The sequence below is a fragment of the Scyliorhinus torazame genome, chromosome 10 (assembly GCF_047496885.1).
Source record: "Scyliorhinus torazame isolate Kashiwa2021f chromosome 10, sScyTor2.1, whole genome shotgun sequence".
Classification (NCBI taxonomy): Eukaryota; Metazoa; Chordata; class Chondrichthyes; order Carcharhiniformes; family Scyliorhinidae; genus Scyliorhinus; species Scyliorhinus torazame.
This window is the reverse complement of record NC_092716.1, coordinates 208,943,493-208,965,354: the sequence shown is the minus strand read 5'-3', so window position 1 is coordinate 208,965,354 and position 21,862 is coordinate 208,943,493. Positions and strand designations below refer to the sequence as shown.

The 21,862-nt window shown below is 48.2% G+C and overlaps 1 protein-coding gene across 5 annotated transcripts in view; it reads right to left on the bottom strand.

Moving 5' to 3' along the window:
• saxo4 (stabilizer of axonemal microtubules 4) overlaps positions 1–21,862 on the bottom strand; it is a 344,826-nt gene that overhangs the window by 280,401 nt on the left and 42,563 nt on the right. For all 5 annotated transcript variants that reach the window (XM_072466827.1, XM_072466830.1, XM_072466826.1 and 2 more), the window contains exons 2-3: positions 18,712–18,833; positions 11,211–11,328 (exon numbers count right to left, since the gene is read on the bottom strand). In XM_072466827.1, the coding sequence (XP_072322928.1) occupies positions 11,211–11,328; positions 18,712–18,817 (224 nt within the window). In that variant the 5' untranslated portion in view covers positions 18,818–18,833. The remainder of the gene's footprint in view (positions 1–11,210; positions 11,329–18,711; positions 18,834–21,862) is intronic.

Here is a 21,862-nt window from a genome sequence, read left to right as displayed (position 1 = left end):
CCTTATAGGCAGCCGGGGTTAATATCCGCGCGATCAAATCCTCTGGCACATGGCCGACCGGGAGGGTCTCATTTTTATGTCTGCCTCCGTGGTCCGAGTCTGCCATGGCGCTCGGCGCGGCCGCTGCAGGCTGCCGCGGGGCGCATGGGCGGACTCAAAGCCAGAAGTGCGGGGACCCATGTTTGCAGCTAAAGCTGCGCAAATTACTCTGTGTCCCTGCTAGCCCCCTGCAGGGCATTAAATTAGCAGATCTATTTTTTAAAATCTTTTTATTGGCATTTCTCATATTTATAAACAGTTGTATATATACACATCACGGGTGGGATTCTCTGCGAACCGGTGGGGTGGGCCACGCCGGCGCCAAGGAGTGGCATGAACCACTCCGGCGTCAGGCCGCCCCAAAGGTGTGGAATCCTCCGCACCTTCAGGGGCTAGGCCGGCGCCAGAGTGTTTGGGCCGCGCTAGATGGCACGGAAGGGCTTGGCGCCACGCCAACCGGCGCCAAAGGGCCTCTGCCGGCCGGCATTAGTTGGCGCATGCGCGGGAGCGCAGGCGGGTTCTTCTCCCCACCGGCCAAGGCAGAAGTTGACAGCGGCCGGTGCGGAGGGAAAGAGTGCCCCCACGGCACAGGCCCACCCGCGGATCGGTGGGCCCCGATCGTGGGCCAGGCCACCGTGGGGGCACCCCCCCCGGGGCCAGATCCCTCCGCGCCCCCCCCCGAGGACTCTGCAGGCCACCCGTGGAGCCAGGTCCTGCCGGTAAGGACCCGTTGTGATTTACACCGGCGGGACCCGCTGAAAATGGGCGGCCACTCGGCCCATCGTGGTCCGGAGAATCGCCTGGGGGGGCGCTGCCAGCAGCCGCCGACCGGCGCGCCACGATTCCCGCCCCTGCCAAAACCCCGGCGCTGGAGAAATTCGGCAGCCGGCGGGGGCAGGATTCACGCCGCTCCCCGGCGATTCTCCAGCCCGGTGGGGGGGGGGCGGAGAATCCCGCCACATTTTTCTCGCCCGCGCTAATTTCCTTTATTATACAGAGAGGTTTATTTTGTCCTACGTTTAACTGACCCTATGTGCATTTCGATGCCCTCTGGATCGGTCTATAGTTCCTCCCCCTGCCCCGTTGTCCCGGCCCCCCCGATCACTCGTGATTTCCCTACCTTCCTTCCGCCTCTCCCCCCGCCCCCCTCCCCCCCCTCCGGGTTGCGTAATCTTTTGGTACCACATCTATCTTGGTGGTATTTTTAAAAAGTCTTATTAGCTTACTCCTCGTTGCTGGCTCGAACAGGTTTTGGAACAGACTGACAAACTGCCCCCGAGTGTCCAGGAAGCCTTCCTCTGACCCTCGGATGGCGTACTTAATCCTCTCCGCATGGAAAAACTCCGAAAGGTCAGCGAGCTAGTCTGCAACCGTGGGTGGTGCTGCCGGTCGCCAGCCGAGCAGGATTCTCCGGCGTGCGATTAGGGAAGTGAAAGCAAGGGCGTTGGCCCCCTTCCCCATGTGTACCTCTGGCTGCTCCGATACCCTGAAGATTACCACTATTGGGCATGGCTTCACCCTCACCCCCACAATCTTGGACATTGCCTCGGAGAAGGCTGTCCAGAACCCAGCAAGCTTGGGGCAAGCCCAAAACACGTGGGTGTGGTTGGCCGGGCCCCTCTGGCACCGCTCACATTTGTCCTCCACCTCCGGGAAGAACCTGCTCATTCGGGTTCTGGTCAGGTGCGCTCTGTTCACCACTTTGAGCTGCATTAGGATTTAGCCTTGTGCAGGAGGAGGTGGAGCTCACCCTGCTCAACGCTTCGCTCCAGAGTCCCCACCCTACCTCTGTCCCCAGTTTGTCCGCCCATTTTTGTCTGGTCTCGTCCAGTGGAGTCCAGGCTCTGTCCAGTAGCTGTCCATATATTTTCCCACATAGCCCCCCCTTCTCGTTGCTTATGCCTATCAGGTCCTCTAGTAGTGTGCTTTCTGGGGCTCCGGGCTACCCTACTGTCTCTTTGCGGAGGAAGTGTTTTATTTGGAGGTGTCTCATTTCCTGTCCTTTTGTTAGTTTCCACTTCCTCGTCAGTTTGTCTCGTGTCGCCAATCTGTGCCTACGTAGAAGTCCCCGACCATCAGTCTGCCCCCGTTCCGCCTCCATCTTTTGAAGGTGGTATCCATCATGGTTGGGGGGAATCTGTGATTGCCGCATATGGGAGCCATGGGGGACATTTTGCGAATCCCGACTCAGCTGGGTCCACATTCGCAGCGTGGCCGCTACCACTGGGCTCGTTGTGTACCTTGTTGAGGAGGATGGGAGTGCTGCTGTGGCCTGGGCCCAGAGGGTCGTTCCTTTACAGGATGCCTCCTCCATTTGTACCCAATCCGTATCGGGTTCTTGTACCCATCCCCTCACTCTTTCTGCCGTTGCTGCCCAGTGGTAGTATTGTAGGTTTGGTAAGGCCAAGCCCCCTTTGAGTTTCCTTCTTTGCAGTGTCTGTTTGGGAATTCTCAGGTTCTACCTCCCCCACAAAAACGCCATGATTAGACTGTCTACTTTTTGGAAAAAGGCCTTGGAGATGAAGATCAGAATGGATCTGAACAGGAAGAGGAACCTTGGCAGTACGTTCATCTTGATCATCTGCACTCTCCCCGCCAGGGAGAGTGGGAGTGAGCCCCACCTTTGAAGGTCTCTTCCTACTTCCTCCACCAGGCTGGTCAGGTTCCACGTGTGGATCTGTGTCCAGTCTCTGGCTGGGCCGTTCTGAACGGGAGCCCCTCCAGCTCTCTCCCTCTCCCGTTTGGGTTCACTGGGAATGCCTCGCTTATGCCCAGGTTACGTTTGTCGCCTGACAACGCTTTGGGAGCGTTGTACAGGAGCCTCACCCAGGTGGTGAACCTCGCTCCTAGCCCAAACCGTTCCAGTACCTCAAGGAGGTATTTCCTCTGTCGAAGGCCTTTTCTGCGTCCAGGGAGACGATCACCTCTGGTGTTCTCTCCCCGGTGGGTGTCATTATTACGTTCAGCAGCCGCCTGATGTTCGCTGTGAGCTGCCTACCCTTGACAAAGCCTGTTTGGTCCTCTGCGACCACCTCTGGTACACAGCCCTCCAGCTTTTGGCCAGGACCTTTGCAAGTATTTTCGCATCCACGTTTAGCAGTGAAATGGGTCTGTATGATCCACATTCCGTCAAGTCTTTATCTTTTTTGGGTATCATGAAATTGTGGCCTGCGCTAGCGTGGGGGGCAGTGTCCCCTTGCCAGTGAGTCTATGAACATGTCCATTAGGGTGGGGCCAGGACTGGTGCAAATTTTTTGTCGAAGTCCGCCATGAACCCGTCGGATCCTGGTGCCTTCCCTGCCTGCATGGAGCTGATGCTCTCCATGATTTCTCCCAGATGTATTGGTGCTTCCAGCTCCCCCATCTGTCTCCCCCCACAACTGGTAGTTCCAGTCCGTCTAGGAAGTTTTTCGTCCCCGTTGAGGGGCTCGGAGGTGTACAGTTCCCGGTAGAAGGTCTCAAATGTCCGATTGACCTCCTTTGGTTCTGTTACCAGTCTGTCTCTGCTATCCTTTACCTGTGCTATTTCTCTTGTGGCTGCCTGCTTTCTCAGCTGGTGAGCAAATAGGCAGCCAGCCTTGTCTCCATGTTCGTAGAAGGTCCCCCGTGTCGGGCGGAGTTGGTACACTGCTTTCCTAGTGGAAAGCAGGTTAAAGTCCATTTGCAGCTTTTTTCTCTCCGCCAGCAGCTCTTCAGTCGGGGCCTCGGAGTATATTCTGTCGACTTCCAGGATGGAGTCCACCAGTTCTTGCCTGGCCACCCTCTCTGCCCTATCTCTGCTTGCCTTGTAGGCTATGATTTCTCCTCTAATCACGGCCTTCAGTGCCTCCCAGAACGTGGAGGGTGAGACCTCCCCGTTTTGGTTGTTATAACGTAGTCACCTATGGCCTGCGATGTTTTTTGGCAGACGGCCTTGTCGGCCAGGAGGTCCGTGTCCAGCCTCCACGTGGGGCGCTGGGCCCGGCCTGACTCCAACCTCTCATCCATATAGTGTGGGGCGTGGTCGGAGATAACGATCGCGGAGTAGTCCATTCCCGTGATCCCTGGAAGCACCGATTTCCCCCCTGCAAAGAAGTCGATACGGGTGGTGTATACCTTGTGTACCTGTGAGAAGTATGAAAATTCCTTCCCTCCCGGGTGCAGGAACCTCCATGGGTCCAACGCCCCATCTGTTCCATAAATGCTCCTAGTTCCCTGGCCATGCCAGTCTTTTTCCCGGCTATGGGGTTTGATCGGTCGGTCAGCGGGTCCTGTACGCAGATGAAGTCGCACCCCATGATCAGTCGGTGTGTCAAGGTCGGGAATTTCTGCCATGGTCTTCTTTATGAATTCTGTGTCATCCGAGTTGGGAGCGTACACATTTACCAGTACGACAGGTGCCCCTTCCAGGATACCGCTGACCATGACGTACCGTCCCCCTGGGTCCATAACTGTCTTGTTTTCCGTAAACCTTGTCCTCTTGCTAATTAATATTGCTACCCCCCTAGCCCTCGTCCCGTAGCATGAGTGGTATGTCCATCCCACCCAGCCCTTTCTTACCAGCAGTCGGTCCTTCTCCCTCAGGTGCGTCTCTTGTAGGTAGATTATGTCTGCTTTTAGGCTTCTTAGGTGGGTGAAGACTCTGGATCTTTTCACCGGGCCATTGAGTCCCCTTACGTTCCAGGTAACAATCCTGGTGGGGGGTTTTGACCCCCCCCCCCCCGGTCCGCCGGGATCACCCATACTTACCTGGTTGATGCCCCCTGCACGGTTTTCCCTTTGTTAGGGGACCGTCCAAAATGGCCGCGGTCGCCGCTCTCACCATGAGGTGGGGCCCCAGCGCTCCGGGGTTTCCTTTTGTCCAGGGGGTACCCAACATGGCCGCCAGATATGTGTACGCCACGTGGCTGTGCCCCTGCACTCCAGGGTCTCCCTTCGCCCTGAAGCCCTTCCAAGTGGCTGTTTGTGGCGCCATCTTGGTTCCTTGCCTTGCTCCATGCCTGCCGAGGCCTGTGTTCATGCTGCTTATCTACCTCACACTTCTCTTTGCTTCTCTTATGTTCTGCGCTCTCCCCCGACTCCTCTCCCCCCCCATAGTCCCTGTCCCTCTGTCCCCTCCCCTGTGTTCTTCCCCCCCACTTCTACCCTGCCCCCCCCCTCTTTGTGCCAGGTGCCACCTCTCCCCTGAGAGGCGCGCCGCGGCCCTCCTTTCTTCCTGCTCTCCCGTGTTGGCCTTCCTCGCCAGCACAGTGCCCCCCCCCCTCCCATTACTTGCCCTTCTCTGGCTCTGTTTTTACCTTCCTTTTGCTAGCCCTTGTCTCGCCCTCCTGTCCACCTTTCTCACCCTCATTTACCTTGCTGCGTACCCCCCCATTGCATTGAGAGATGGAACGGGCCCGGGAACAAGTCAGCACAGTCCCGCGCAGTACACCAAACACGTGTGTACAGTTCGTGATCTTATTGTCTCTGTTTGCAGTCTGTCCTCCGCTCTTTGTTCCGACTCTTCCTTTCTTTTCCATCCCGTCGCTTTCATGATGGCCGTTGCAGCTATTCCTCCCCCAGTTTGTTCGAACTAACGAACTCCTTAGCTGCCACTGGAGTGTTAAAAAACAGCTCCTTCCCCTCAAATGTTACCCAGAATTTGGCCAGGAATAACATCCCAAATTTCACATTACTTTTGTAGAGTGCTGATTTGGCCCTGTTGAATTCAGCCTTTCTTTTGGCCAGGTCCGCCCCAATGTCCTGGTACACCCTTATGGTCTTCCCTTCCCACGTGCTCGATTTCACCTACCTGGCCCACTTGAGGATTGTTTCCCTGTCTTGGAACCGGTGCAGCTTCACGATAATCGCTCTGGGCTGAGACCTGTGCACCCTGTCGAATTCTGGGGGGTTTGGAAATTTCTCCCTTCCCACTAGCTTGCCCAGCATTTGGGTGACGTAGCCTGTTGGGTCTCTGCCCTCCATCACCTCTGGCAGACCCACTATTTTGACGTTCTGCCGTCTAGATCTATTTTCCTGGTCCTCCACTTTCTCTCTCAGGCTCCCCTGGGTCATTGCCAGCCTTTTCACCTCGGTTTCCTGAGTTACCACCCTGTCGCTCTGGTCTGAGGCGGCCCTCTCCAACTCCTGAATCGTTTTCTCCTGTGCCTCCACCTTCCTTTCCAGGCCATCGATGGTTCGCTGCATTTTGTCCGTTGTCTCCACCAGCACCTCCTTCATCATTGTGTGGAGCTCCGTCCTGAGTGCCTCCCTCATGGCGTTTATCTCCGTTTTTATCTCCTCCGTTATGGTGTTTATTTCCGTTTTCTACACGCTTCTCCATTCCCCCCCCTGTGCGGGGGGCGGGGGGGGGGGGGGGGAGGGGGGGTCGCCGCATCCTGTTCCTGCTCGGCTCGCCAGCTTTTCCGCTTCCTGGTTCGCCTGAACCTCCGTCTCGCCTCGTGGGGCCGTCTGCCTGCGCGGCCGCAGCTCCTGCCTTTTTCCTTCACCTTCGCTGCTCCTTCTTTCATCTCGCCGTCCCCCCAATTTATTATTATTTGCAGGCATATTTCTGTTATGTGCCTTTCACTTTTTACTGTGTTTTGGTGCGAAAAAGAAAGATATTCTCTTTTTTTCCCCCAAAAAACGATTTTGATTTTTTTAATAAAAAGGAATTTTTTTTTTTAAAGTTTTTTTTTTAAAAAGGTTTTTCAATTTTCAGGTGAGAAAAAAAAGTTGAATAAAAATGTATTTTTTTTGCCTTATCCTCTTCGTGCTCCGACTTTCAGGTTGTTTCTTAGTCGCGATCCCCACTCCTCCTCCACGTGCAGCACACCGGGACCAGTCTCTCCTCTCTCGCCTCTTTTTCCCTCTTCAGCTCCGTGGAACGGAGCTTTGGCGCCTGGGCAGGGCAAGGGAGGCACGGCCGATTTCACGGGACTTTAGTTTTTTAAAAGACCCGCCGTGAAACCCCCCCGGAAAAATGCCGCAATTTTGTGGACCTGCGGGAGCCTCTTTGTTGTGGCCGCTCCATTCGCGAACGCCACCGGAAGTCAGCTGATCTTTTTTGCAGGAATCGCCAGAGTAAAACTCCAGCGTTTTTGCGCCGGCGTGGGGACATAGTCCCATTTTGGTAGAATCCAGCCCACTGTTTCAATAAAATGCCTTTCGGGATCATATCAGCTTCTGAAATTTTTCATCGGGCTATGGAACAGATGGTCAGAGGTATTGTAGGCGTACAAGTGTCCATTGATGACATCATCATTTGGTCATCAAACGAAGAGGAACATAATGCACCACTTCTGCAAGTCATGAAGTGAATTGAAAAGTTTAGTCTCAAACTGAACAGGGCCAAATGCCAATTTGGCAACTCCAGACTAATTTTCTTGGGTGATCAACAGTCAACTCAAGGCGTCCAGCCAGACACTGAAAAAATTGCAGCCATCACCATGATGTCATGTCCAAAAGACAAAAAGGCAGTACTTAGAATGCTAGGTGTTGTCAACTTTTTGGGTAAATTCATATCAAACTTGGCATCACGCACTAAGACAGCTTATCCAAAAAAAACGATTTTGAGCTAGTCTACATGCCAGGAAAAGAGATAGTTGTAGGTGATGCACTATCGCGTGCTACTGATGATTCAGGGACGACAGACATCGTACAGATCATTGAAGCTCAAGCAATCCTGATTGAAGAAAACCTACCTGTCTCTGACGAAAAGCCAAACCTCCTCAAAGAAGAAACATGCAAAGATGAAAACTATCCAACATATGTTGAAGTACATGTGGGATGGTTGGCCTAAAGGAACTTGTTCCAATTACCGGAATATACGAGCGGAGCTAATACACTAAGCATCATACCAGTTGTGCACAATGGTGTTTATTGTGTTGTACAAATCCCCGCCCCCTCCCCCCCCTACCTCTACCCCCACCCCTCGCCCCCCCCCCACCCCCATGCCTACAGTGATACCTGATGTGCTTTATCCTCCTAGCTCTACCACTATGTCTAGGTGAGTCCCCAGGATGCACATCTGAGGTGGAGGCAGTCAGCTGCTTATCATGTCTCATGGCCTTCCATGTCCCTGGCAAGAGACCTCTGGGAGCACTGAGGCTGGAGGGCCCTAGCTCTCTTATCAGCAGCACATGCACAGCTGTGCTGCTCTGTCCCGTGTGCTGGCTGTGAGATACGGCCTCATCAAAGATGTGGAACTTGGGGGAGCTGATGGCCACCGTCACCACTCTATAATGGGTCCGGGTTGGCACCCAACGCTCTCTCCTCCTGCTCGGTGCCAATAAGGCCCTTGGGTTTACCTTGGAGGGGCAGCTGGTTCAAGACCCGGATGCTCCTGCCCTGGCGGTTCCCCATTGTCTGCACCATTGTGTCGACGACCTCGCCGATGCTCCTCAGTGATTGGGCCAGTGTTGGTGTTTACTCATTCATGCTACCCGGTGTAGGTCATTGACCTTTTTCCAGCACTAGAGGCCAGTCCTCCTGGTCACACACCTGGCGGTCACAGCTGCCACCACCTCATCCCAGACACCACTGGCTGCCCTGTGGCTGACCTTCCTGGACCCTCGGGGGAACAGGCCATCCCAGCTGACCTCCATAGCATCTAGTAGCCTACCCAGGTTCACCGTCCCCCAATCTTGGGACCGGTCACCTGGGTGCCATTGTTGCGATCTGGCTGGGGTTGGCTGAGCAAGTCCTGCATGACCTTGTTAGCAGTCTGGCGAGCACAGTGCCGGCGAATCAACAGGCAAGCCGACATTTGTGGTGAAAAGCCCATGTGTTCTCATTAAGTGGAGCAATTAACATTGAATAGCGTTGCCAGCCTTGCTGGGTTGAGCTCCGGGAAGCTTGCTGTTGTTCCCGCTCGCTACAACACTTAGAAATCTTTCTGGAGAATTGGGCCTTTAATTTCGGATTAAAAAAATATATATATTTTTATTCTCCTCCTTTTTCACATTTTCTTCCAAATTTACACCCACCGACGAACAATAAACAGTAACAAATACATTGTCAATCCCCTTAACAACAACAATCCCATCCTCCCACCAAACCCCCAAACAGCCCGCATGTTAACATAAACACAAAAACAAAACGGAATAGGGAAACACCCATAGTCACCATTGACACACACACAGTACCCCTCCTCCCCAACCCTCCCAAACTCCCTGCCCCTAATGATCGATGTAGTCCAATTCTTGAAAGTGCATAATGAATAACGCCCTTGAATTGTAGGACGCTTCCATCCTTTCCCTCAGTTCAAACTTACCTTCTCAAGAGTTAATAATTCCAGCAGGTCCCCCCGCCACGCCAGGGCACAGGGTGGAGAGTTTGATCTCCATCCCAACAGGATCTGCCTTGGGGCGATCAACGAGGCGAAGACTGCAACATCCGCCTCCGCACCCGTTTCCAACCCCGGCTGGTCCGACACCCCGAATATGGCCTCCCGGGGGCCCAGGCCCAGTTTTATGTGCACCACTTTAGAGATTACCCTAAAAACCTCCTTCTAGTTTGGTCCGGACAGGACCAAAACATATGAATGTGGTTTGCGGGGCCCCTCCGCAAAGTTCACACACATCTTCTACCCCCTGAAAGAGCCGGCTCATCCTCGCCCTTGTGAGGTGCCCCTATATACCACCTTCAGCTGTATCAGCCCCAAACTTGCACAAGAGGTGGAGGCATTCACTCTCTGAAGCACCTCACACCAGAACCCCTCCTCCATACCCTCTCCCAACTCTTCCTCCCACTTCACTTTGATCCCTTCCAGCGATGCCTTCTCCTCTCCCAAAATAGCCCTGTAAACTGCCGACACTACCCCCGTCTCCAGTTCCCCTGTTGTCAGCAGCTCCTCCAGCAATGTGGAAGCCGGCTCCACCGGGAAGCTCTATCACCTTTCTAGCAAAATCTCGAACCTGCACTATCTAAACATTTCTCCCTGCTCCAACCCATATTTCGTTCCCAGCTCCTTCAATCCTGCAAACCGACCCCCAAAAAAACAAATCCTTTAGTGTCCTAATTCCCTTCTCCTCCCATCTCCGAAAATTTCCATCCCACTTCCCTGGTTCAAATCTGTGGTTTCCCCGAATCGGCATTTCCTTTGACCCTGCCCCCAACCCGAAGTGCTGGCGAAACTCCCTTCAAATTCTCAACTAAGCTATCACTACTGGACTCTCTGAGTATTTCACCAGGGCCATTGGGAGCGGCGATGTTGCTAGCACCTTCAATTCCAACCCCCTGCACAAACTCTCCTCCATTCTGACCCACTGGGAATCAACCCCTCTGATCCAGCTCCGCACCTTCTCCACATTCGCTGCCCAGTAGTAATACATCAGGTTCGGAAGCCCCAAACCCCCTGCCTGCCTTCCGCAGCACTTTTTTAATTCTGGCCACCTTCCCTCCCCAGATGAACGAGGTAATCATTCCTTCAACCTCTCTAAAAAATGCCTTTGTCAGGAAAATCGACAGGCATTGTAAAATAAACAAAAATCGCAGCAGCTCATTCATTTTAACCGCCTGTACCCAACCCACTAGTGACAGAGGGAGACCATCCAACTTTGCCGGATCAGTTAATTTTGGATTCTTATTGAATTCAAATTTTCACATTTGCTGTGGTCAGATTTGAACCCAGGCCCCTAGAGCATTGCCCTGATCTCTCGATTACCAATCCAGTGAAAATATCACTATTGACTCCCTTATGCCATGCAGAGCGGGAAATCAAACTAAAATGCTTATCAACAGCGTGTCATCAATCACAGGGCAATTGATTGTATTATTTGTGGCCTCATAATTTTCTAATTTTATTTCGATGCCACAGAAACAGTGGAACAGACTATTCTGATACAAACGCCTGAACCCTCCAATGGCTATTTTCATTCCTCCCGCAAGACGGGCTGGAGTTAGGAAACGGCTGTACACCTGCTGGAAATATTACAATGAACCTGACTCCGGGAAGCCGGCAACATGTGAAGCATAGGATAGGTGGGAGTCCTACCACATTAAAGTTGCACTGATGTATGAAAAGTCCCAGGTAAATCATCTGCCCCACAAGGTCCTGCCCATTCCCTTTATCTACACACTGTCATCGAGAACACAAAGTGAAGAGAAAACAGGAATTGTTCTGTCTTTTCTATGCCTTTCTTTTCAGATCGATGCTCACCTCAGTGTTCTGACTGCTTTCTAATCAACCGTTTTCATAAAATCTCTCTTACCCGAGGATTGGGTTGTCTAATCTGTCTATAGACGGGGTGTAGTATAGAACCGGTCTTATATTGGTCACATATCCAGCCCCGGAATGCACACCTCTCCTGGGTACAAATCCTTCATGTCCTAGGAGACAAATGCATTGTGTTTTGTGTTAGTAAACGGATGTTTGACATTTCCCTTTCTTTTCAGCTTCATTAGGTTTCCTCCACCTGACACAGCCAGATTGACATTTTCATGACTGGCATTGGTGTCAGTCAGTTGACTTGCAGATAACCGACCTAATTTTAGGAGGATTGGGCCTGAACAATTTAATTTCTGCATCACTTCTAAAAAAAAAAGCAAAAATGAGAGATATAAGTTCAAGCATACTGAATGATTTCATCGACTTTCAGCTATTCTATCTAATGAACTAAAATAATGTTAATTTTTTTAAATATAGATTTAAAGTACCCAATTATTTTTTTTTCCAATTAAGGGGAAATTTAGCATGGCCAATCCACCTAACCTGCACATATTTGAATTGTGAAACGCACGTAGATACGGGGAGCCAACTGACCCAAGGCCAGGATTGAACCTGGGTCCTCAGCGCCACAGGCAGCAGTGCTAACCACTGCGCCACCGTGCCACCCTTGCTGAAGTAATATTAATAACCAACACATTAAAGTCATGCCTGCCAGCAGCGCCTATCTGGAAATTGTGCATTCATGGTTCACAACTTTAATGGACACAAATGTGTCCTACAGGTACACAATGTCCAGATATGCACTAATGTCAAACAAGTGCCAGAAGCACCAAAGTTTAGAAAAAGATCTCATCGTCTCGAATGAGAAGCCATTGGAAGTGACATGACAATTAGCTGTAACACATTTTCTTCAAATAATAGGGATTTATCACAAGACAAAACTCAGAACGTTTTAAAAAGTTCTGTAGGCTGGCATTGCTGCCTCTCAGCGCCGAGGCCCCGTGTTCGATCCCAGTCCTGCGTCACTGTCCGTGCAGTGTTTGCACATTCTCCCCGTGTCTGCATGGGTCTCACCCCCACACCCAAAGATGTGCAGGGTAGGTGAATTGGCCGCACTAAATTGCCCCTTAATTAGAAAAAAAATGAACAGGGTACTCGAAATTCAAAAAACATTGAGGGACATAAAGTTCTATAGGGGAAAAATAATTGAGCCCAAAGATGCAAATCGTATTTACTTTGTTTTTAAAAATAAATTTAGAGCACGCAGACACGGGTATAATGTGCAAACTCCACACGGACAGTGACCCAGGGCCGTGATCGAACCCGGGAACTCGGGGCTGTGAGGCAGCAGTGCTAATCACTGCACCACCGTGCTGCCCCATATTTACTTTGTTTATGTTCTCTCCTTGTAATGCAACAGACAGTTAGAACATAGAACATAGAACATAGAACGATACAGCGCAGTACAGGCCCTTCGGCCCACAATGTTGCACCGACATGGGAAGTCAAAAAACAAAAGCCATCTAATCTACACTATGCCATTATCATCCATATGCTTATCCAATAAACTTTTAAATGCCCTCAATGTTGGCGAGTTCACTACTGTTGCAGGTAGGGCATTCCATGGCCTCACCACTCTTTGCGTAAAGAATCTACCTCTGACCTCTGTCCTATATCTATTACCCCCTCAGTTTAAGGCTATGTCCCCTTGTGCTAGCCATTTCCATCCGCGGGAGAAGGCTCTCACTGTCCACCCTATCTAACCCCCTGATCATTTTGTATGCCTCTATTAAGTCTCCTCTTAACCTTCTTCTCTCTAACGAAAACAACCTCAAGTTCATCACCCTTTCCTCATAAGATTTTCCCTCCATACCAGGCAACATCCCGGTAAATCTCCTCTGCACCCGCTCCAAAGCTTCCACGTCCTTCCTATAATGCGGTGACCAGAACTGTACGCAATACTCCAAATGCGGCCGTACCAGAGTTTTGTACAGCTGCAACATGACCTCATGACTCCAGAACTCAATCCCTCTACCAATAAAGGCCAACACTCCATAGGCCTTCTTCACAACCCTATCAACCTGGGTGGCAACTTACAGGGATCTATGTACATGGACACCTAGATCCCTCTGCTCACCCACACTTCCAAGAACTTTACCATTAGCCAAATATTCCGCATTCCTGTTATTCCTTCCAAAGTGAATCACCTCACACTTTTCTACATTAAACTCCATTTGCCACCTCTCAGCCCAGCTCTGCAGCTTATCTATGTCCCTCTGTAACCTGCTACATCCTTCCGCACTGTCGACAACACCACCGACTTTAGTGTCGTCTGCAAATTTACTCACCCACCCTTCTGCGCCTTCCTCTAGGTTATTGATAAAAATGACAAACAGCAACGGCCCCAGAACAGATCCTTGTGGTACGCCACTTGTAACTGAACTCCATTCTGAACATTTCCCATCAACCACCACCCTCTGTCTTCTTTCAGCTAGCCAATTTCTGATCCACATCTCTAAATCGCCCTCAATCCCCAGCCTCCGTATTTTCTGCAATAGCCTACCGTGGGGAACCTTATCAAACGCTTTACTGAAATCCATATACACCACATCAACTGCTCTACCCTCGTCTACCTGTTCAGTCACCTTCTCAAAGAACTCGATAAGGTTTGTGAGGCATGACCTACCCTTCACAAAGCCATGCTGACTATCCCTAATCATATTATTCCTATCTAGATGATTATAAATCTTGTCTCTTATAATCCCCTCCAAGACTTTACCCACAACAGACGTGAGGCTCACCGGTCTATAGTTGCCGGGGTTGTCTCTACTCCCCTTCTTGAACAAAGGGACCACATTTGCTATCCTCCAGTCCTCTGGCACTATTCCTGTAGCCAATGATGACATAAAAATCAAAGCCAAAGGCCCAGCAATCTCTTCCCTGGCTTCCCAGAGAATCCTAGGATAAATCCCATCAGGCCCCGGGACTTATCTATTTTCAGCCTGTCCAGAATTGCCAACACCTCTTCCCTACATACCTCAATGCCATCTATTCTAATAGCCTGGGTCTCAGCATTCTCCTCCACAACATTATCTTTTTCCTGAGTGAATACTGAGCCAGAGCAGCATGGGAGGTGAAGGTGCTTCCAACAGTTTTATTCCCGGCAACTCCAGTAGTTCGGATTCTCGCTGCTGTATGGTTCCATGGTAAATGTCAACCCCTCCAATATCTTACCCACACAGCGATTTTTCATGTAAAAGCCTGGACAGTTAGAATCAGCTGTTTTATCATTAATAAGTCTCACAATCAAGCTCAGTCCTGGTGGTCATATGTATGCGGACTTTTCCACAGGAAATTTTTCAGCCCCTGACACCGATGGGATCTTCCGATGTGAATGGAGATTAATTTTTTTTAAATAAATTTAGAGTATCTAATTCTTTTTTTTCCAATTGAGGGGCAATTTAGTGTGGCCAATCCACCTAACCTGCACATCTTTGAATTGATGGGGTGAAACCCACACAGACACGGGGAGAATGTGCAAACTCCAAATGGCCAGTGACCAGGGCCAGGATCGAATCCAGGTCCTTGGCGCGTGTAATGATATGGAGACTGACATGTAACTAAGGGGTTAATCAGAACACCTGGCTGTGGCACGACCACTAGAGGGCATTACACAACTCATTATAAAACCAGACACACACTAGGCCCTCCCTCTCACTCCTGGCAGGGACTGTAGGATTAGCACTAGAATAGTTTAGATCTCAGGCTGGGTCACCACATGTGGCCTAGATCCCAGTTGTGCAGTTAGTCATTATCACTGAGTTACTAGAGTTAGATCAGCAGAGTGTCGAACTCTTTTATCTAGTTGTTGGTACTGAATAAATCCTTTCAACTTACATCATGGACTGGAGTGTCTTTCAAACGTCGTCAATGGTCAGTAGCAACTTATGTTAATCAAGCAGCGTCTTTCAACGTTGTCTATGGTCAGTAGCAATTTATGTTAATCAAGCAGCATTACATAACAGCGTGGTGAGGCAATGTGAATGGAGATTTCAATGATTTCTGGCCCTGCTGCGGAAGAACCCATTGCAGTGGGAGGGGAGGGGGTTAGAAAATTCCAGCCACAGTCACTGGATAGCAAATCAGCAGTGGAAACCTGAGTAATTCGTGCCCTTCACCTCACTGAAAGCCAGTAGTAACTTCCTCCCCGCAGTCCCAGTTAACTCAGCAACAATTCACATTTCATATGGAAATAACATTCCATATATTCCAGAGGCATAATCAGACATGAACAGACACCTAGGCACAGGAAGAGAGATTAGGAGAAATGATGAAACTTGGTCAAAGAGATGGATTCTGACAAAGTCCAGAAAATTCTTGTTGGAGAGGGGTGGAGGTGGGAGGGCTGCAGCAGAGGATGGGAAGTGAAGGTGGGCAGTAATGGGGTTGTTGTGGACCTGGAAGGGTTTACAGATTTAAAGAGAGGTACGGCCATGAAGAAGCAGATTAATTAAACAGATGAACATATAACATTAGAGAAATTGGTTGAGAGAGGTTTGGTGCGTTACTGGATATGAGGAATAGAGCTTTGGAAGTCCTGAAGTTAACAGTGCGGTGGAAGGTGGGAGACCCACCAGGAGAGCACTGGATTGGTTTAGTCTGCAGTTGGCAAAGACATGGATGTGATTTTGAGGAGGAGGTGCACAGAAGCACAGGTGAAGATAGCGAACATGTTTTGGAGATTGGACTTTGATTGGAACCATTTCAGTGGTAATCAAAGGGGCGGCTCTAGATAAGGCAGAAATTGAACAAAGAACGCTCATCCCCCACCCCATCCTATTTCACCCCATCCCCACAAACTGCATACCTGTCTGCAAGCCCAGATACTGCCTATATTTAGCAGATTAACAAAATGGACTACAATCTTTACAGATTGTCTTCAATGAATAGACAGCCAATATATGAAATACTCATCATTTTACAATACAGTAGCCATTAAAAGGCTGACCTCTTTAAAAAGAGATGACTCCGTATTAAAGGCCATTAAACATTTGTCAAATTGTCAACATAAGAGGCCAGGGGCTTACCATCTGGAGCCCAAGGTCTGCAGTAATTTTTTATAAGAAGTTTAAGGAGTTTATTTTTAAAGTGGGAGCCAGCTGCTCTTTGCAGAGGTTCAGAAGTCAACACAACTCCCAAGAGTGATATGTGTTTTTCAGTCTAATTCTGAGCAATCTCTTCACTCACACTGTAGAAACTCACTCAATCGTTTTCAAAATTTCTACCAGAGGAACCCTTTGTAAATATTGACACATTTGTGGGAGTTATCTGCAAATATTGACATGCTCCTTGGGTTCCCTATTCTAGCATCAAAAGATTTGCCTGGTGCTTGCACAGAGGCTTTCTGGAAGGAGAAACTATATGGAAATGTCATAATAGTTTTACAATCCCAGCTGATGTTGCTACAGGACTAGTCAGATCCCAAGGTGAAATCTAGCTTGATCTTAAATTTTATTTTCAGGAACCATGGAAGCAAGCTACCGAACAAATTCACAAGAGTCAGCTGATGAACTTTCAACACACAAAAGATAATTAAACCAGAAAAATTAAGTGCATTTCAGCAGACAAGAGGATTGAAAAAATCTCAATAAAGCACAAGAAAATGATTCAAATATTCACTATTCCTTCATCTCAGCAATATCTTTATAGACACATGTGAATTCACAGCGGAACTGTGGTAAGACACATCTTCCTCCAAAGTAAAAGACAGATGTGACCAAAGCAGATTCCATGGATTTCTCAACAACTCACTCAGTCACTTGCCATACCATGAGTCAACCGGGCTCACTGAAACTGACTTTCTCACAATAGTTTCCAATATCCACATTTGAGGAACTTGCCTTGTAATTCTCTTCAGACAGCTCTCCTACTTGGAAGGCTTCAACAAGCATCTACAGTCAGGATTTCAATCTCGCCTTCTCATAATCCTTTCCTCTCAAACTCTGATTACACTCGAGCTTCACTTTACAAGCACAATTTCAGATCATTGGCCATGCCAAGCAGAGCATCACTGTTCCAAAGGGGTGACTTTGCTTCTCTAATCAACAGCACGGAGTCACCAACCATCGGTTGTCCTCTTGGATTTTCTGGGATTCTATCAAGCCCATTTTGCTTCAATCTGATACCCACAGCTCTTTCTTCAACTTCAAGCTTTTTCTCTGCTCCTGTCATTTATTTTGACTCTATGTAATCTATCTCTGATCCCTGTATTTGTCCCTACATGGGACTTTGTGGGATCCCTTTCTGTTCCAATTCTTAGAGTTGTAGGGTTAGGGTTAGAGTGGAAGTTGTTTCAGAGATGTGGAAGGGCAAGGTCATGGAGAGCATCAGAATCATAAGTTTCAATTTGAGGTATTAGTGGGCCATATAAATTAACAACCACAGAGTTGATGGCTGAATGGGACTTGGTGTAAGATATTGAGAACCCCAGATAGAGTGAATGTGGAGAGGGCATTTCCCCTATTAAGCAAAACCAGAACCCGTGGGCACAGCCTCAAACTGAAAGGATGATCCTTTAAAACTGAGATGAGAGAGAATTTCTTCAGCCAGAGGGTAATGAATCTGTGGAACTCTTTGCCTCAGAAGACTGTGGAGGCCAATCACTGAGCGTCTTTAAGACAGAGATAGATAGGTTCTTGATTTATTTAAGGGGATATGGGGTTATGGGGAGAAGGCAGGAGAATGAGGATGAGAAACATATCAGCTACGATTGAACGGTGGAGCAGACTTGATGGGCCTAATTCTGCTCTTATGTCTTATGGTCTTTTGGACATTTGGATGAGCTCAAGTTTACCAAGGGTGAAATATGCAAGACCGGAGTAGCAAATGAATGTATGGAGGTTTCAGCAGCAGATGGGCTATGGAGAAGGCATAGGTAGACAATAATAAGGAGGTTGAAGTATGGTGATGGAAATGATTTGAGTGAGAAACTCAGGGTTAAATAAGACAATGATATTATTCAGATTCCGGTTCACTCTGAGGCAGTAACCAGTGAGGAGGATTGAATTGCTGGCTGTGGAATGGGGTTTGTTGATTGGACATCTAAGGGAGACTGCCAATTTAGCTTCAATTTACTTGTTGCAATAGTGTGTGTGGTATACACTATACCAACTTGACATTGTATATACCATTTCTCATAGGAATCTCATGAATATGCGGCAGAAGAGAGTTTGTTCCCATCAATCTTGGCTGGATGTGAAATGGGCCTGGAGGCCAGTGCCTACCTCATTACACCATTGCTTAGCCTGTGATCCCCATTACTCCGAGGCCATCTGCTGCTCTTTGGGATATTATGTAAAGCAGCAGCAGCAGCAATAGATGTATTTTCAGCTGGCATGGCAGAGCCTATGAGGTTCCTCCAGCTTACAATTTTCTCAGAGTGCCAAATTTATGGGGTGATGCGCCAATCTCAGACTCGTTGCATTGTGCTCTCATCTCTTCCAGAAAAAGCTTCAGTGACATTGCAGACTACTTTGCACTCTTACCATATGATGTAGAATATGTTGTGGAGTAGAACTTCAGAGGGTCGGCATCTGCTCCAAAGCTTGTTTTCGTATAGTGTGGTGTGCTGTCCACTGAAACCAAAGCCATTCTCAACAAATATATTCTGAAACAAAAATTTTGAAAAAATAAATGTCAATACCTTTACCAACGGCTAGACTTTTTGAAAATGGGTGGAGATCAGTTATATCAAATTTCCATCGACTTACAGCCCAATCCAATTTTCTGGTTGGGTTTGTATTGGCAGTAGCAATGTTAGTCAATTTTCAATCAATAAAATTAAACCATAACATAATTTACATGCACATGCAATATTTTCACTTGCACTGGAAAGGATGTGGCCATCTCTCTGTCTATATGAAGTGTGCCCCCAGCATGTACTGTAATGGAAATCCATTTAAAGGGCCCAGTAGCACAATTTCTGAGGTGTAATTTTCATTTTTATTTTGGTTTCTTTCCTGTTTTCATCCAGTTAGTCAGGAAGTTTTGCATAATGTGTTTGGGTATTGATATCATTTTGGTATGGCACAATAATGAGCCATACAGAAAAGGACAAGTCCCAGGTTCAATTCCAGTTTTCGGTTTAATGAATTAATCTTCAACTGTGGAAGATATTTGGTGTGCAACAATATGCCTCAGTGTTCAATATAGCGTAAGGCAAGGAGGTTTTAATACTCAATTTCAAAATTATTTTTGCCTTACTAACTGGCTCCACAGTTCAAAAACCTCCATAAAACCTTGCCTTTTGATCATGTTTTTGATCAAGTTTACATGTTCCATTTCCCACACTTGTTTTTAGTCTGAATGAGATTGCCAATTAACACCAAACTCTTTCCCCACTGGTTCGTGCCAGAGTGGAGTGGAGTGAGGGGGAGGGAGGGGTTTGGAGTGCTTCATCAATCCCGAGAGTGATATTTTAATTCAAGTTGGTAAGTTCCCTTTAGAGTTTTTGTGTTTGTTAAGGTGGCATAATCGTGCCCCTTTCAAATGGAGTGCTTAATTGGCAAGAGGTTGTTTATTTGTTTATGGGTTCAAAAAAAATGTACACGGAGACTCCCTGCCAGCTATGAACTAAATTAAGACTGTTGAAACTAATTTCACATTGGAGCCTTATAGCCCTCAGTCTGAGGAGACTTTATCACCTTAGTCTGAGCTGGCTTTGAACCTAGGTCCTAGTAATAAGTGGTTAGCGTTACAAGTAGACCAGGTTCTCATGAGCACCAGGAATCAGATGAACCTCGAAGAACCAAACCATTGTGTGTGATGGCACAACAGAACACAAGTTTTGTTCAAACATTATACATCCAGGAATGGAGAGCAAAGATTAATGTATTTGGTTATGAGGATCCATAGCATTGACTAACACAGCATGACAGTGTGTGATTGATCAGGAATTTTACATGCTGTCATTTGGCTGGCCGTAGCTTGACAAAGTACTTCCAGAAGGAAAACAATGAATTGAAAACATTGATAAACGAGATACAGAGAACTATAATAGTCATGATCTTGAATTAACTCTTGAAATTTTCCTGTTGATTCTGTATATTAATGTTTATAAGAAATCTGTGCAAGTGACAGTCATTTTCAAACAATGGAATCTGCGTAATTAGAAACATTGGAGGAGGAATTTTAACTCCAAAGAGTGAGGGGGTTTGCAGGCAGGCAGATAGTTAAAAGGGCTGCAAGTACCAATGCATCCAAAAATGGGCAGCAACCCACTTAGCTTCTGAATGTAACCTGAGCTTAATCTGCTGTACGAGAGAAACCTCAGTGGGATGGGTGTGTTGACAATTATAATATGTAAAGTGCTCATTAAGAACACTTGTGTGTCCAACAGGTCGATGCAATGTGTCTAGTGTGTGGGTGAAGAGAGTTAGCAGGCTTTCCGCTTTTGTGTGCTAGTTTGCTTCTCATTTTCAGCCCACACCGCTGGAGAGCAGCAATGTAAAAACAAGCTGTGAGTCTCTCCCTGTCAGTCCCCCCATTTGCAAGACCTCCGCCATTCCTCCTCGTGGCGACACACACAAACAATTATGAACAACCAAACAAACACTGGCTGGTATTTTCCGCTCCTGATTGTGTCGAACGGGTTCAGCGAAAGGAGCAGGAAATATTGTGAGAACTACAGGCAGATTTTACATCGATAAAGACAATGCTAGGGGACAGTGCCAGGAGGATTTCAGGGTGAACTCCTTTTGCTCTCTCTGTGCTGCCATGGCTTTTAAAAGTGGCGTCCTGATCCTCGGTTAACGAAGTTACTGAAGAGGCGCGCAAATTAGAGGCCGCCCCACCAGTGATCCATTATGGACCACCCCTTGAAAGTTTTATTTTCAAAGTCCTGGACTATACAGCGGAGAAAGCTGCAGCGGAGATTGCTGTCGACGGCTTGAACACCACTTTTCCCGCCTAATATCACCCTTTGTTGATTTCTGGGAAAACACCACCCACTATTTGATTCGATCAGAAGGCCTGCATACCAGGCGATGTACCAGCACAGAAATTCATACATAACATGGCTTCACTGTGTGGACTGAGGGCAGCATCATATATGTGGAAAATACCACTCATGTAGCCACTGCATAGTAGCAGCTTGAAATGGCTAGCTTCGGCTGTTTAAGATTTTTGAGATTATTTGCCTTTCCATTGTAACTTAAGATAGACCAGGTACTTTTCAGATCGAAAAGTTGCAGCCTTTGGCCCATTTGCAAATTTGCACAATACACATCAAACAATGACCTGATCAGGATAACCACTGCCCTGCAGGATATCTTTGATATGCTCTATTTCTGTGACAAGCTTGCAAGCTGAGCAAAGGGATAGGGCCCTGTTTACAAGATTCCTGATTAGGTCTACTGCAAAATGTCTACTGTTAGAATGTGATTCCATGATTGGGCAACATTTGATGAACAATCCAAAGTGTGCTAAAAACTACACTAACAATCAAGTTAAGATAACCAGTTGAAATTGCAATGTGGCTGATTTATTCTTGCTAGAATCAGAGAATTTGAGAATCCCTGCAGTGCAAAAGGAAGCCATTTGGCCCATCAGATCTGCATCAACCCTCTGAAAGCGTACTCCACCCAAACCCACTTCCCCGTCCTATTCATATAACCCTTTTCACCTACCTACACATCC